This window comes from Larus michahellis, chromosome 10 (genome assembly GCF_964199755.1).
Source record: "Larus michahellis chromosome 10, bLarMic1.1, whole genome shotgun sequence".
Taxonomy (NCBI): Eukaryota; Metazoa; Chordata; class Aves; order Charadriiformes; family Laridae; genus Larus; species Larus michahellis.
The window spans coordinates 23,735,678-23,752,746 of record NC_133905.1 but is presented as its reverse complement, the minus strand read 5'-3'; the positions used below and the strand labels follow the sequence as shown (position 1 = coordinate 23,752,746).

Below are 17,069 nucleotides of genomic sequence, written 5' to 3'. Positions count from 1 at the left end.
GCATCCGAATTTGCCCGAGCAAAACCTGCGGGTCCTGCATCTCCCGGGCCCGGGCCGAGCCGCGGGGAAAGCCCCGGGAGAATCCGCCCCGGGACCGGCCGGGGCAGCACCGCGCTTCGCTCCGTCTCGGTAGATCTGCCTGAGAACCTGGGGGGTGGGGGAATCTCTAACCTGCCTCCGTAAAAAAAAAAAAAAAAAAAAAAAAAAATTAAAAAAAATTGTTTCTTAAAAAGCATTACATTACTCAGAGCAATAGTTCATAAAATACTTTATTGAAATAAAGTAAATATCTTCGCATTAATAAAACTGATCATAAAATGCAGTTTTCGAATAACTAGGGGCACCACAGGGTTTTAGACAGCGAGTAGATGTGAAAGGTGGGATCCAGTGTCCTCCTGGCCCCTCCGGGCCGTCGCACAACACAGGCGTCCGTGGCGCAGCGCTCCGCGGGCGCGGAGAGGAACGGCGGGGCGGGGGAAGGGGAGGTGGGGGGGGGAGGGGGGGGACACGACGGGGAAAAGGGGACGCGACCAACCAAGACGCCCGATTCAGCGGAGACCGAAGGCGACCGTGACCACTGACCGTGCTGTCCCCCGTCCTGCCGCCGCGGCGGGCGGGGAGGTGCGGGGCCGGCGGCGGGCTGGGCGGGCAGCGCCCCGGGGGGGCGGCCGGGGCCGGCGGCGGTGGGGCCGGGCGGTCACCCTCACTCCTCCTGGCTGACCTCGGCCGGCGAGCCCAGGCTCTCGGGCGGCTTCTCGGCCTCCCGGGCCCTCTCCTGCTCCGAGAGCTGCTCGCTGCTGGGGATGGAGTTCTTCTTGGGGCGGCCCTTGGGCTTGGTGGGGGACTCCAGGCCGCCCCCCTGCAACACCTGCCAGGCGGGGAGGGGGTAGAGGAGGGGGGAGACCCCGGTCAAACCGTGCTGCCATCAGCCCGCGGCGGGAGGAACCCCCCTCTGCCCCGTCCCCCGGTGCGGCTCCTCCCGACCTGCGCCGATCGCCCTCCGCACCCGCGCAACGAGCTGCAAAACCGGGAGGTCTCGGACCGGGGCGGGGGGTCCGGCTGGCCTTAAAGATCGGGACCATATATATTTTTTTAAATTATTATTAATTTTATTTTTTTTTTTTTGGCCAGGGCCGGCGCGCGGAAGGACGAGCCCGCGGTGCAGCGCTCCGTACCCCGGCGGGGCGCGGACCCGGCGCGGTGCGGCGCGCAGAAGGGGCGGCCTCAGATACTTACTATTTTCTTCCATTTCATACGCCTGTTCTGGTACCAGGTTTTCACCTGGAGCTGGCTGAGCCCCAGCGATTCGGCCAGGTCTATTCTGCGGGCGAGAGAGAAAGAGAGAGGGCGGTGAGGCCGGGCGGCTTTCGTTTCGGCTGGCGGCTTTCCTCCTTTTTCGGGAAAAATAAGCCCCCATCCCATCCCAATCCATCCTATGCCGTCCGGTTCCATCCCATCCCGTCCCGCCCGCGGTCCGGAGGGTCTTTCGTCTCCTACCTGTCGGGCGTGGAGAGGTATTTCTGCTTCTCGAAGCGTTTCTCCAGCCCCATGAGCTGCAGCTCGGTGAAGACGGTGCGGCTCCGGCGCCCCTTCTTGGCTTTGCCGCCCGGCTCCGGGGGACCGGGGTCCAGCTTGCCGCGGAGGTGCAGCTCCAGCGGGAGATGGGGCGAGGCGGAGCCGCCCTGCAGCCCCGAGCCGGCGGCCAGCAGTGCCGAGCCCAGCCCCGAGCAGCCCAAGGGAGCCAGCGGGAACTTGAACACGGCGGCCGGCTCCGCCTTCAGCACCGCTGCGGGAGAGAAGGGCCGTCAGCGCCGGGCAACCCCCGGACCGGACCCCGGGGACCCCCGGGGCTGCAGGGTGCCTCGGTTCCCCCGGGGATCGGACCCTGCAGGGAGCCCCGGGCCCTTCGCCTCCTTTCTCGGAGACGAGAAAAAAGCGGAGCCCCCCCGGGATGCGGAAATCCTTGGGATGCGGAGACCCCGGCTCTGCCGCCTCCGCGGTACAGGGTCACATTTTACCCTTCAACCGGCAATTGCTTAATTACGGAATGACTTGGGGGGTTACCAGCGAAAGGAGTTTAAATAAACCGAAAAGCTTTCCCCGCCAGTGCCACACAACAAGCGCCGGGCCCGCTGCAGCCGGCCGAGACCCGGGTTTCCCTCCCGAGGAGTTTTCGGGACGTTTTCGGGTCGGGGAACGATTTTATATCCCCACGATTTTCCGATGAAGACGCGCCGGGGGACAGGGAGAGTTTCGGAGCCCATCCCCGAGGATGCTGCTGCAGGCGCCGCCGGGCTCTCGGCCCAGGCGGCGGCCGCTCCGCTCCCCGGCGGCCTGGAGCCGCCGCCCGCCCCGGCTCGGCTCGGCTCGGCTCGGTTCGGCTCTCCCGGGGAACCCAGCGTCCGTCCCAAATTCAGGGCGCCCGGAGGGTGGAAAGGAGCTCCGGCCCTGCCTGCCCTCCCCTCCCCGCCGGCGAAAAGGGCTTGGAGGGGAGGCTCTGCCGGCTCCGCCGCCGCGGCCTGGCCAGAAATCGTGGCGTCGAAGCAAATAACGCCCGGGCTCCCTTACAGGGCCCGATCCTGCTCCCGCTGAACCCGGCGGGAGCCGCGCCGCGGGGGGCTATAAACAGCCTTTTATCTGGCCCAGTATTTCAAAGAGTTCTGCCCATCTTGAAAACAATACTATCCTCCAGGTACTCTGATATGCGTTGCCCCCCTGCTCTGGAGTTTGACGCTTTCTTCTTTCTCTTTTAAAAAGAAAGCGAGAAATCGGGATCCTACTCTTCCGCTCGCTTCTACGGATAAAGAGCAACGTCTCCGCAGACTAAGATGGCTTGGGAAGCGAAAGCTTTCGCAATCTCACATGAAACACTGGCGTTTAAAATACATTAAATATTGGCGGATTTTTTAAAAAGTATCTCTTTTAAAAAGACACTGCATTTGTCTTAGATACTATATCAGACTGGATAGAGCACGCTGGTTCCCTCTTTAAATAAGTATATATAAAAATATATTTTATATATATATAAAAAAATAATATATGTATTATATACATATGTCGGGATTCCAGCTAAATCCGTGTCCGGAGAGCGCCGTGCCGCCTCTCGCAGCCATACAGATATATACCCCGCTGCGTAGGTTCCAGCAATTCACACCTCATCCAAAAAAAAACCACGAGGAGAAAAAAAAAAACAAAGAAACCCCCAACCCCATCACCAACAACGGTCTCCCCGTGAAATTCAATGGCCGTTTTGTGCAAGCGGCGACGGAGCCGTAAAACCGCTTTCTTCATTTTAGGCCCAAAATATTTGTCAGGCTCCAGGCTGGGAGCCTCCGGCGGCACGGCGAGGGGATGCGCACGGCCGGCAAAGCCCGGCGGCTATCTTTTTAGGTAAAAAAAATCATGAAGTTTTCCTCCAAAATCTCTAAAACGCGCTCGGCTGGATCAGCGGGAAATGCCTCCCCGCCTCGCCGCCCCGCTCGCCCCCCCACCCCCCCCAGCCGCGGGACCCCCTCGGCTCGGGGGGCTCCCCCGGCGCCCCCCCCCCCCCACGCCCCGCCGCCCCGGGACGTACCGAGGTGGTTGTGGTAGGGGCGGGCGGAGAGCAGCGCTTGCACCCCGAACTTGAGCAGCTCCCCGGCCGGCGCGGCCCCCTTGGCGTCCGGGGGGTCAGTGAGGATCTCCTCGATCATGAAGCTGCGGTAGCGATGCGAGCGGTGGTCGGGGAAGGCTTCGGCCGGAAAATAGTGCGCGGCCCCCAGTTCCAGTGGGCGCTGCATCCTCGCCGGGGCGGAGGGGGCGGGCGGGGGGGGGGGGGGGGGACGGACGGACGGACGGACGGACGGACGACCCCCGGGGCCGCCGGGCCGCCCTAGCGCAGCCCCCCGGCCGGCGCTGCTGGCAGCCGGGCAGCGGGGCGCCCCGGGGGGGCTCTGCCCATCGCCCCGCCGCCCCCCTACCCTGCCCCTGCCCCTACGGGCCGGGCCCGGCGCGGCCCCCCCAGCGCCAGTGGCCCGGGACCGGCCTGAGCAGCGCGGCGGGACGGAGCCGTTACCGCCGCATGCACCCGGGGCGCGGCACCGGGGAGCGTCTCTCCGCCCCGGGACGGCGGGCAGCGGCCTATTATACCACCGGCCCCGGCGGGGCTGTCAGCGCTGCGGGGGAGGGCGCGGGAGGGGCCGCGGAGGAAGGAAGGGGCCGGGGCGGGCGAGTACCTGGAAGCGAGAGGTTACAGCAGAGCATTTGATCCCCTGCCATACAAAGCAAATTAGCCGTTTCTGCTCGCCGCGGGAGAGCGGGCACCCAAACAAGCCGCGGCCCCTGCGGAGCGCGGCCCCATCCCCGGCCCCATCGCAATTCCTAGCCCCGGCTCCGGCCCCATCCCCGGCCCCTTCCCCGGCCCCATCCCCATCCCTGTCCCCATACCCATCCTCGGCCCCATCCCCATCCCCGTCCCCATACCCATCCTCGGCCCCATCCCCGTCCCCATTCCCACCCCCGTCCCCAACCCCATCTCATCCCCATGCCTATCCCTATCTCCTTCCCCATCCCTGGCCCCTTGCCGGTCCCCATCTCCGTCCCTGACCCCGGCCCCAGCCCCAGCCCTGTCTCCAGCCCCGTCCCCATCCCCAGCCCCGTCCCCGTCCCCATACCCATCCTCGGCCGCATTCCCACCCCCATTCCCATCTCATCCCCATCCATCCCTATCTCCGTCCCCATCCCTGGCCCCTTCCCGGTCCCCATCTCTGTCCCTGACCCCGGCCCCAGCCCCAGCCCCAGCCCTAGCCCTGTCTCCAGCCCCGTCCCCATCCCCGGGGCTGGCAGGGGACCCGCAGCCCCGGGGAGCGCCTGACCGGAGGTGGGGGGACACACGGAGTCACCCCCGGGGACCGCCCCGCCACCTGCCCGGGCCACCCGCCCCCAGGGCCTGCTCCCCTCGGGGTGGCCAGCCCCGCGGCCCCGGCCGTGGACCCGCAGGTCCCCCCCGGCGGGGAAGGGCCGCCGCCCCGCGGCATCGCCGGCGGCCCGGAGCCCTCGGGGCAGCCCCGGTGCGGGGGCCGGGGGCAGCCGGGGCCGGGGGGGATCCGGGACAGCCCGAGGGAAGGCGAGGACCGCGCCGCCGGTCGGGGCTGGGAGCTGCCGGTCGAGAGAGCCCGGCCCGACGGCCACAGCCCCGGGCTCCCTCCGGGCCTCGGGCAAATCGCTGTGAACAACCGAAAGGAGCCGGTCAGGGAACGAAACCAAACGGCGCGGAGCGTTCCCCTCCGCTTTTATAGACTTTCCACGAATATTTCGCTCGGTACAACGGGATTCGTTTAATTCCCTTGTCACGCCAGACAGCAGATAATTAATGAGTGGTCCCGACTCATTACTGACGTACTTCGTGCGTGATTTAAGTGCGAGAGTCCCAACGCTCATAATCCCCATCAGAAAATGTAGGCACCAACGGATTAGCGGGGGGTGGGTGTAATTTCGGCGGAGCCCGGGGAGCTGGGCTCACCCCCGGGGGAAGGAGGGGGTCAGCCTCCGTCTTTATGGTTTTCAGAAAAAAAAAAAAAAAAAAAAAGGGGTGGGGTGGATTTCGGCTCGTTTTCTCGGGGCTGGCGAGGGATCTGCGGGGGCGTGGGGAGCCGCCGGCGCGGTTTTGCGCGGCCCGGGGGTCACCCGCGGATGCCTTTTCCCACGGGGGGCGGCACCCCGCGGCCGTCGGGGCCGGGGGGTTCGGCCGTCTCCCCCCACTGCCCCGACCCCGGGCTCCCCCCCGCGCTCTCCCGGCTTCTCGCCGGGCTCCACGCCCGGCAAAACGCGTCAGGGGGACCCGCAGCCAGCGCTGCCCGCACAGCCGGCACCCGGCGGGAGATGCGCCGCTGGGACCCTCGGAGGATCGGAACACCCGGGGCGGTGTTTTTAATTAAATCGTGAGGGAAGGGATACGTGGAGGCGTTTAAGGAGCTGTCGCGCAGGCGAGGCCGAGCTGCTCGCTCTCGTTAGCGTTATTGAAATCCTACTGTCCTGTCGCCTCACCGTCCCGCTCAACCATCGCATTCGACAAAAACGAGGTGTTTCTTGAATTAATTTATGCTCTGTACTTCCCCTGCCTCCCCAGATAACCTGTTCCATATGTTTACTGCCACTTGTACAGAGCGGTTCCGCACCGATTTTTTTATTTTTTTTCCTGTTTTCTCCACGTTTCTTCGGTTTAAAATGATACCCCTCGCTCCGTGAAACACCAAGGAGATGAAAAACACCTTATTAACCTTCCCCGGCCCTCCTGCTGCCCTGACTTGTGTTGGAGGGTCGTCACCCATTCGGACACCGCCCGTAGTGTCTGGACCGCCAACGAGTCAGCGAAACAGGACAAAGCGGTGGCCGCAGCCGGGTCCCCGCCGTCCCCTCCCGGTCCCTGCGGACAGAGACGGGCAGGGCTGAGCCCACCGGGATGCTGCCTCCATCCCTGCCCCGCGTCTCCCGTCCCCCCTGGAGCGGCGTCTGCCCGAGCCGAGGTTAACGGAGCCCCAAAAATCAGGACAAACCCCCTCCCCAGCTCCCTTCCAAGGCTTTTTGTCCGCCCGTCATTTTGTCCATCTTCTCTATGTAGAGCGCAAGGTATTTTCACGCCGAGGTACTGATTTCTAAGGGCCGTGGCAAAAAAAAAGGCCTTTGGAGCTATTGTAATAAATAACAAGGAGAATAATTACGAGTAAAGCGAGAAGAATTTGGGCCACACTCAAGCGAGCAGACAAATCCCCGTCGGATTGTTTAAACAACATCACCTCCCAGCCTAGCGCACCCGTGAACAAATAGTACGCATAAAATAAATTACCAACTCCTCCCCTCAAAGCACGCACCTTGATTATTATTTTTTTTTCTTTAAAATAAAACAAACCGCGTGAATGATTGTAAATATTTATCCCCACTATCCCTATCTCCGAGCGGGTTAGGTTCAGAGACCGGGTATCATTTCCCAGCACACGGAATTACCTTCGATAATTTAAGGTTTGATGAATCTTGTGAAACATCTGCCCCGGGGCTGCTTATGTGAGCAGCCGCAGCCAGGCCGGCCTGAGGATCACACATCCGAAACACATCCCGGGAGCAGGCCCTACAGCCTCCCAGGTCATGACAAAAAAATTAACATTTACGGAAAATGCGCCTATTGTAAGATTTCGATGCTGCGCCGTAAGAAAGGAAGGAAGAACTTCACCACCCGGCTGCGTTCACAGTCGACAATTCAAAATCGTTGCAAAACAAATCCTACAGCTAAAAGCCCATCAGTGGATCGTTTTTTTTTTTAATTGTGACACTTACAGTGCCTGAAATTGCCTATTTTCCTGTGCTCTTACAGAGCACCTAAACCCACACTCTTATTTTGCATCCATCTGCCCAGTAGCTACAACGCTGAGCAAATTCACGCAACCGCTCTTTTCCAAATAGCATCATTTCAGAGTGGAAGTTCCACAAAATACGCGGGGCTTTAAGGAGGAACTGGATGGAAAAGCCGCAGGCCTTAAATATTAATTTATTTTTTTCCCCAGCTACTAGAAGGGAATCACCTTTCTCTGCAAAAACGCTCCTCATTTAATGAGTGGGGTTTGGTTTTTTTTTTTGCTTGCACCAGCCACAGACTTTATAAAACTGTTAGAAACAGACTATTTCTAGGGTTGCCTATTTTAAAATAATTTTATACAAGTGTTTGTAACTAGTTTCAGAACTATCAATATATCTATCCCATTCAGAGGTTCTTCTAATCTTCCTTTTATATAAAAGTGGAACGCATTTTTAAAGGCTTCTTTTGCTTAATTTTACACTTCAGATATCTTGAGAGGTGCCTCTATTTTGGTCGGGTAACCCAGAAAAAGATGACAGTTTAACCGGTACAAATTTTGCCACGAGGAAGGAAACAAGTTCACCCGGGGATTTAAAATTCTTCACCGGGGTAGGAGACCTTTTGCTTCGCCGATTAATCCCCGTTTTGCCGGGACGAAGAGTTTTGCCGAATTTTGCCCGTTCCCGGCCCCTCGGTGAAGTTCCCGTCGCGTTCTCCGCACTCCAACACCCGCAACGCGAAAAATAATCACATTTAAAACTCTTTGCTTCCCCGGATCCCTCAGGAAACATCCCAACCGGGGAAATATTTTAACGTCCAAAGGGCAGCAAACGAAGCCCAGGCCGGCGGGCAGAACTCAAAGCGGCCGAACAGGGCGCGGGGGCGGTTAAGGAGCGCGCAGCTCCCGCGGTAGGGCGCGGAGGCTCCGCGGGGCTCGGGGCACAGCCAAGGGCCGGCAAACCCCAAGCTCGGCTTGTCCCGGGGCAGGAGGGTCCCCGCTGGCCGGGCCCGGGGGACCCGCGGTGTCGCCCCGCACCGCTGCTCCCGCCAGCCCCGCACCCCGCCCTGGAGATTAATTAAATCAATTAACGACCGTTTTTTGTTTTGTTTTGTTTTGTTTTGTTTTTGTATCAAAACTCTCGATGCATTTTAAACCCAAACACTTCTTTGGTTTTCCAACACCACCTTTGTAAAAAAATCTAATACAATTTTTTTTTAAATTTTTTTTTTGGTTGTTGTTGGTTTTTTTAGATTTTTGCCCAGGGCGGACCGGGCCGGCCCTCCCCCCGCCCCCCCCGGGAAAGGCTGTTGGGGGAGGGGGGTTGACCCTCAGGGCGGTTGCGGGAAGCCCATCCCCGCACCCTCTGGCCTTCCTGCGGCTGCAGGCTGTCCGAGGAGGGGAATTAGTCCCAGCCATCTCCGACTCGCTCACTTCTCATGGCACTTAATATTCAGGAAATCCACAAAGTGGTACGGAGAGAGTGGAAAACGTGACATCACAGGCTAATTGGGAAGGAGCATTAGGGCTGAGGGAATAGCTCAGTCCTGAGTAATACGTTATGTTTAATGGCTGACTAAAGCTTCATCAGCATTTAAACACGTATCCCTCTAAAAATTATTTTCTGCAAACACCTGGCCTCATCAGACAGTTTGGCTATTTAATTATCTCTGAAAGCCACGTTTAGAGGATGCAATTAGGTTCGAGCGAGGGCTGCGGGGAACTGTGCCCCAGCCCCTTTATTTCCCTGCCATATGAGGTACATCACCCGTCCTGCTGCCGCACACGCTCCAACGGCTCTCACGAAGGAGGTGTCCCCCGTTCCTTCCAGAGTTCTACAAGCATAAGGAAACCATCGCTAAAAATGGTATCGTCTGAATACATTTAATTTATATCCAATCGAATAGAACACGCACCCGAGGGGTACACACCGCCTCTGTCACGGGCGACCACGTACCCATCCATTCGACCGTAACGCCTTTTCCCTGGCATCCTTCTATTTCGCAGAACACCAAACCAGCACAAGCAGCGAGTAAGGCACACACTGTGAACCCACCCCTCCCCTCGCTTTTTTTTTTTTACACACAGAGTTTTAAAATGTTATTAATTAATTTATTAGTTTTCATTTTTCCCGAGTTCACAGGCAAGGGATGCGATGCGATTCGGTTTCAGGCTGGACCGTATTTCTCGTGACAGCCGAGGTTTCTAGTTATGAAGAGATCTGTAGGCTCAGAGGCTCCTTCACCAGCGCTGCCAAAAGCGGGGGCGGCTGCGGCCCCTACAACCAGTGTCCCAGCTGACAGGTGAGCGCAGTTAGACTTTCCCTTGTTGACAGCGTGTGTGACCATCTTTCTCCACCCAGAGCCGCTATCAAAAAGCGGTGCGACGGTGCGCGCGGGCCTCGGGCTCCGGCCAGCGGTCGGCATAAATCCCCCAGGCTGGGGTTTCACCTCAAAACGGATCTTGCGCAGCACGGCTACAACCGGCGTTACGGATGGGCATGGGAAACTGCGGGTAACAAATGTGTTTTGCAAATAACAGTTAAGAGATCTATAAAAAGGGTAAGTTAAACGTAGGATCAGTAAATAATGACACTCTGAACCGGCACCTACGGCTGTGCTGCCCCATGTCTAGATTCTAGACGGGTTTCAGACGGAAAACACCGAATCGTCCTTATCCCTCTTGCGTTACTTTGAATTCAAGCGACCCCTGCATCTGTTGCAAAATTAAGGATGCCCTAATGATATCACATTAGCCCCCGTGCTGTAAACACCTAAATGTGTGCTTAGGTTAGTCACCGTGAGCACCGTCGGCTGACTGGAATAGCACTGTTTATGGTTCATAAAATTAAGTTAATGACTACATCTGTGCGGAGCCGGGGCCTTCAGTTTTTAAAAGTGAAGTGACGAAACAGAATAAAATCCCTTCACTCTTCGGTTTTACAGTTAGCCCCCAGTCAGTTTTGGTTCCTAGTTCTTGAGTAGCACGTCAGATCTGGATGGTTTGGGTTTATAGATCAGCAGGGAGATGTTTAAGTCATTTAACACAATAATGGCTAATTGAAACATTTTTATTTAAAAAATAACAAGATGTTTTATACATATTAAAATCATATTAAAGCTGACTTCCCAGTCTCTCGCAAGCACTGCTACAGCCAGTTAAAGCCCCCTAGGACAGAGAGCCAGCTACACAAAGTAGCTTTTGTTAAATGCCAAACAACATAAAACAATTAAGTGATGAAGAGTTTCTTTCTGTTGGGTTACTTCTAAAACACACTTTTGATTTGTATGCATATTTTGTTTTAAAATACGGGCACAAAAACATTAAAGCGCCCTCGGAATGGGGATTAGGAAGAGAATCTCTTCTCGTTTCCCCTAGAAATTAATGGCCCTGGCACAAGAGAAGGGTCTGCAGCCCGGGCTCTCCACAAAGAAAATCACGCCAACCAAAAACACTTAAGAAAAACATTCTAAAAATGAACAACCAGGTGTCTGAAATCTCCTAAACGGCTCCTATTTTTAGAAGTTTCCTTTTGCCATGCCGGCTGCTGCAGTTATTCCACCTGACAGGCCAAGTGATCCGCTGCGGCTAAAACCTGCCATCATGGAAACATCCACTCCAACGGCAAGCGTTACCTGCTGCGAGAAGCGTTAATAACAGAAGGCAATTAAAGATACGTGGGCTCCCAGACATCAGACACGCAGAAACTGAGTACGATTTACCACCTCAGGCTACAACAATTGTTTCTTTACATTAAATTGCACCACACAGACAAGGATTTCCATATGCTGTTTACGTTCCAAAGAGTCTTCATCTGTTTTAATCTCCATAGGTTGTCTGGAGGTTCAATGGATCCTTAAAAATGTAACTTTTTGTAGGAGTCTTGCTCATAAATTGGTAGACGAGGTTAAAAATACTGAACAGAGTTACCTGTGCTCGGGCCACACGCGGGAGGGACGCAGGCGACCGGGCAGGGGCTTGTTCTCCTCGTCTTCATCTCAGCGGGGAGCCCTGGCCCAGGATGAAACCCGGGCGCTTCATGCCGATGTGCTAAATTTAACCAAACTGAAAACAAGGGCTGGCCCTGAACCAGCTGATGGTGGTGGCAGTTGTGTCCCCGCTTCAACGGGAGGGGGATCTGGGATTAAGGGAAGCTGGTTTTCGTGAGAGATGGCGGGAAGGCAGCGGCACCAGTTCGCGGGTGCATGTACCTGGGCTCAGGGGGCGGGTTTTGGGCCATTTCCTATCGCAGGCAGCTCCGTAACTTTCCAGAGTCCAAATGTCCTAGACAAAATCTGGCCAAGTATAAGTGCTCTGGCCAAAATCCCTCCTTTTCCCCCGCCAGTGCTGTAAGCCAACCCGCGTGAAGATCCTGGGATCCTCTGTGTAACTCCTCAAGCCAGGGCTTTGCTTAGTGCGTCCTGCTCTGACAGCAAGCCGGGTGACAGAGGATTGCAAGTAAAAATCAAGCCTAATTTCCTCTCTGTGAACTTCAGGTGGGGACGACGGGCTCATCCCCCCAGCCGTGCCCGCTCCAGCCGAGATCCCGCACCCTACAGCGACCTCCCTGCCCCACCTCGGCCTTGGGGCACTAACCAACCCGCTGCATTGCGACACTTCTATCTACGGAAAATCCAGCCCATAGATTCACTTAGGTTGGGGTGGAAGAGGGAGAGGGTGAATTTTTTCTACAGTTGTCAGCTTCCTCCTCCTGTATCCCACTTCGCTGGGAATAAGCGTGCTTTTTCTTACGCCCGTTCGTGGACCAGTCTAATTCAGAATGAAGCCGGGAAATAGGAAGGTCATGTTTTAATGAAATGCTTTAAAAGAAGCAATGTTAACAGAGGTCAATCCAGATACCGAAAACTCCCCTTGAAGGTGTGAGATTTTAAGAGATTAACTCCTTCATCATTCATGCAAAGACAACTAGCTGTATGAAGAAATTAATTCCTCTAAGGGTACAGCCTGAGCCCCCACACAGGCTTTACTACCACCCCAAAAGTTATAATGAACCTAGAACACTGCAGGAACAGATTTCCTCTCCCTCCTAAGAGATGACAAACGAGGGTTATAGGGCTTTCTAAAATTAGCCTTAAGAAAGACCAATGTTCTTATAATGGTAAAGAAAGTGTAACGGCTTCTGATTTCCAGTCTGACCTTTCTCAGGGAAAGCCTGGACCACGCTCTAGGTCTTTTATCCTAGTGGATAAAAGTGCAAATTTTTATCCTTGTGGATAAAAGTGGACTGGGATTCTCAGAAGGACTCAAGGCCCCTGATGCTGCAGCAGGTATTCTGAATTCTGTCTACGCGGGAAAACCTCACTCACACTGAAGTCACCAGAAGGAGATTTACTACCCGCCCCAGGCGAAACAAGAACCGATTTTCACACCACCCACGCTGCGATTCCTACATCTGATACGGCAAATTTCTATATACCGCGTCCAGAACTAAATTTCAAACCCATATATGGCCGTGACCGCTAAAGAAGTTTAAACAATTTTGCTTTCCGTATAGGTATTGTGGCGCTTGCAAATTTCTGGACTCTAATACGAAATTCCACGACCCCGCTGACAGTTCCTGGCCTGAGCTACAGCCGGATCGATTCCACGCGGCTCCGTACCCTTCTCGCCTTGCTCAGCAGCACTTCCCCCACTGGTTTGCTCCCTTCTCCCTTCTTCTCCCTTCTCTCCCTCCTTCTCCCTCCGTCTCGCTTCTTCTCCCTCCGTCTCCCTTCTCCCTTCTCCTCCCTCCGTCTCCCGTCTCCCTTCTTCTCCATTCTCCCTCCTTCTCCCTTCTCCCTCCTTCTCCCTTCTCCCTTCTCCCTCCTTCTCCCTTCTCCTCCCTCCTTCTCCCTTCTCCCTCCTTCTCCCTTCTCCTCCCTCCTTCTCCCTTCTCCTTCCTTCTCCCTTCTCCTCCCTTCTCCCTTCTCCCTCCTTCTCCCTTCTCCTCCCTCCTTCTCCCTTCTCCCTCCTTCTCCCTTCTCTTCCCTTCTCCCTTCTCCCTTCTCCCCCCTTCTCCCTTCTCCCTTCTCCCTTCTCCCTTCTCCTCCCTTCTCCCTCCTTCTCCCTTCTCCCTTCTCCCTTCTCCTCCCTTCTCCCTTCTCCCTTCTCCCTTCTCCCTTCTCCCTTCTCCCTTCTCCCTTCTTCTCCCTTCTCCCTTCTCCCTTCTCCCTTCTCCCTTCTCCCTTCTCCCTAGCCCAGCCTCTCCTGTTTTCCCCGAAACCCATCCAAGGGCTCCACAAGGCGAATTTAAACCCCGCGGCCGCGGCGGCGGGCGGAGGGACGGGCGGGAGCGGCGCTGCCCGGGCGGCGGCTGCCCTCTGCCGGCACCGGCACCGGCACCGCCCGCCACCGACACGGGGACAGCGCGAACATCCCCCCCAACCCCGGCGACATCCCGCCCCCTCCCCGCCACGGGGCTCCCAGTCGGAGGGCGGCCAGGGGAGTCCCCGCTCCCGTTCCATCCCGCCCCTGCAGCCAGCGCAGCCGGGGAGCTGCAGAGAGCGGGGAGGCGTTTGGGCACCGGTTTGTTGTTTTCGCGGTAGTGTCAGTCGAGAACAACTCCTCAGATTGCAATTAAAACCTCAAAAATAAAAAGAAAAAAAAAAGGATACTGTTGAATAGAAAGAATATTAGAAATATATTAGAAAAGGTAAAGAGGAAATAGAATCATAGAATCACAGAATGTGTTGGGTTGGAAGGGACCTCTCAAGGCCACCTAGTCCAACCCCTGCAGTGAGCAGGGACATCTTCAACTAGATCAGGCTGCTCAGAGCCTCATCCAGCCTGGCCTTGAATGTCTCCAGGGATGGGGCCTCCACCCCCTCTCTGGGCAACCTGGGCCAGTGTCTCACCACCCTCAGTGTAAAGAACTTCTTCCCAATGTCTCATCTAACCCTGCCCTGCTCTAGTTTAAACCATTGTCCCTCGTTCTATCGCTACCTGCCCTTGCCAACAGCCCCTCCCCAGCTTTCCTGTAGGCCCCCTTCAGGTCCTGGACGGGGCTCTAAGGTCTCCCCAGAGCCTTCTCTTCTCCAGGCTGAAAACCCCCAGCTCTCTCAGCCTGTCCTCACAGCAGAGGGGCTCCAGCCCTTTGATCATCTTTGTGGCCTCCTCTGGACCTGCTCCAACAGGTCCATGTCCTTCTTGTGCTGAGGGCTCCAGAGCTGGACACAGTGCTCCAGGTGGGGTCTCAGGAGAGCAGAGTAGAGGGGCAGAATCCCCTCTCTGGATCTGCTGGCCACGGTTCTTCTGATGCAGCCCAGGATGCCATTGGCCTTCTGGGCTGCAAGCTCACATTGTTGGCTCATGCCCAGCTTTTCATCCACCAGGACCCCCAAGTCCTTTTCCGCAGGGCTGCTCTCTATCACATCATCCCCCAGCCTGTATTGATAATGAGGATCATGTAGTAATAGCTTAGCCTTTAACTACTAATCACAGAATCATAGAACCGTCCAGGTTGGAAGGGACCTTTAAGATCATCAAGTCCCACCATTAACCTTATGCTGCCAAAACCACCACCAAACCATGTCCCTCAGCACCACGTCTGCCCGGCTTTAAATACCATTGAATACCTCCAGGGATGGTGATTCCACCACTTCCCTGGGCAGCCTGTTCCGATGGCTGACAACCCTTTCTAATATCCAATCTAAACCTCCCCTGGAACAACCTGAGACCGTTTCCTCTTGTCCTAAACTAAGTATTAGCCTGCGGAACAAGGGGAGATACACAGAAGAGCAAACTCAAAGCATGTTGCCAGGAAGGCAAGCGCAGAAATGCCAGCAGGTGACGGCTGGGCCCCAAAGCCACGCAGTAGGGCAGCGGCAGGTGGGGACTGACCTTTTTGTCTCCCGTTCTACAGATGGTTTTACAGATTTGGTACGCTTCTCACCGAGAGCCAGATCAGCCTAAAGCCTGCCAACTGCCGGGCGCTTGTACTCACGCAATAGAGCTGAACACCAAAGTCACCAGGAAAAAAGTACAAGCGCTTTAACATTAGAGACACATTCAGCACTACAACACTACACCACTATTAACACAAACATTTCGACTACTTTTAAGCAGGGAATTAGGCCCTTGGCTTACTCAGAAAAAGCAGCTGTAGATACTTCTTATTCCCTTCACGTCCCAAATAAAGTTCTAGCAACAGGCTTTTTTTTTTTTTTTATTAAGTCGATAACATCACAAGATTTTGGTTCAGAAAGGGAAAGCTCTACTTAACATATTTCAATGAATGGCAACATGAACACACAAAGGCTGCGATTTTAGCAATGAAATCATTGGGTTTTGGAAGGTTTTGCACGGTTTGGAAGGTTTTCAAACTGGAAGAAGGAATATTTAGATGACACCTCAGGAAGAAATTCTTTGGTGTGAGGGCGGTGAGCCCCTGGCCCAGGTTGCCCAGAGAGGTGGTCAATGCCCCATCCCTGGAGGGGTTCAAGGCCAGGCTGGACGGGGCTTGGAGCAACCTGGGCTGGTGGGAGGTGTCCCTGCCCAGGGCAGGGAGTGGCACTGGATGGGCTTTAAGGTCCCTTCCAACCCAAACCGTTCTATGGTTCTATGTAACTGGCAATACCAACGAATCAGCACATCCAACTGTTCTGACATTGGCTCTGGCAGATCATCAACAGCCTTTGCAAAACAGCAGGTACGTGCCCGCATGGCCCCACTCAGCAACGAACCTCCTGCTTGGCTCCACAGGCCTCGGTGTACGCGGGGGCCGAGAGCTGATGCTTCAGCCCCACAGCAAGCAGGATGCCGTGAAGTCCACAGGAGCATCTCCTCAACCCCACACCAGACCCTGCTTCTGCTCCCTCTTTCTTACATAGGACCTGCACACCACCTCACCCCTGTGGAGCTCCAGGTAGCATTACCACAGCACTGCCTTTCCAGTTCCGCCTCCCTCCCATCAACCGTGACAAGTAATTTTGCTCCTCCTAACTGCTACCGAGATCTTCCGCCTCAGAAGGCTGAGATCTCTCTACAACAGGCATTCCCAGGGAGATCACGTTTTGAATCAGGACACTAGTTTTCAAAGTCTTTTGTTATTTTGAAGCTCCTACATCAACCTCAGTTCTCCTAAATATCTCTGTAGATTTAGATATTGCTGATATTTTATTTGATTCCAAGGGAGGAAGCTGCTCAGTCACCGCTGGGATGGTGCCTGATGACTTCGAAAACTCTCCCACCTCATCCTGTGACCGGGCATTGCCTTCCAGCACCTACTCAGAGCTGTCGGTAAACGGCAGAGACACAGGACAACTCCATGACTTTTAATGATTTCTCATTTGTCATGTTGCCTGTGGAAGAGCTGAGCTTTTCAACACCCTGCCGCAACGGACCGTTGCATGACTGTCAGCTGCACCACGCTCAGAGCTGCTTCATGCCGAGCTTCTAAGCCCAAACCAAACACGGGAGCGAGCAAGAGCTACGTGCTGGAGAACTCAATCATCCCACAGTCTGTTTCGCATCTTTTAAACCATGTCCAGATTTCTCTGGTCTTCCTTCAGCATGGCTGCTGCTGATGCTCTGCTGAGGGATCACGCCAGTAACTCACGGGGGGAAACTCAGGATTAGCTTTTCTCTCTGGAGGACTTCTTGAATGACTGGCTTTTGAGTCTTAAATGATAGCAATCCTCTAACAAGTTATGGAAGAGCCTTTGAGTTTGACGTTTTTATAAACACCAACCTTTTTATCCTCAGTGTTTGTTGTTTAAGGAAATCCCTTCTAGTTCTTACGCATGT

At 55.6% G+C, this 17,069-nt stretch overlaps 1 protein-coding gene across 1 annotated transcript; it reads right to left on the bottom strand.

The window, feature by feature from the left end:
- Positions 1 to 577: 577 nt before the first annotated feature.
- Positions 578 to 3,779, bottom strand: BARX1 (BARX homeobox 1). Its single transcript, XM_074602931.1, has 4 exons — positions 3,575 to 3,779; positions 1,498 to 1,786; positions 1,237 to 1,321; positions 578 to 868 (listed from the first exon to the last, which is right to left on the bottom strand). The coding sequence occupies exons 1-4, from the start codon at positions 3,777 to 3,779 to the stop codon at positions 704 to 706; spliced, it is 744 nt and encodes a 247-aa protein (XP_074459032.1). The 3' UTR covers positions 578 to 703.
- Between the last annotated feature and the right edge of the window lie 13,290 nt (positions 3,780 to 17,069).

What these genes read in the sequence shown, in the direction of transcription:
- BARX1 (XM_074602931.1), bottom strand. Translation starts at nt 3,779, where the DNA reads ATGCAGCGCCCACTGGAACTGGGGGCCGCGCACTATTTTCCGGCCGAA. An exon ending in TACCTCTCCACGCCCGACAG is followed by an intron (nt 1,322 to 1,497) that starts GTAGGAGACGAA and finishes TCTCGCCCGCAG; the next exon opens with AATAGACCTGGCCGAATCGC. An exon ending in GTATGAAATGGAAGAAAATA is followed by an intron (nt 869 to 1,236) that starts GTAAGTATCTGA and finishes CCCGCCTGGCAG; the next exon opens with GTGTTGCAGGGGGGCGGCCT.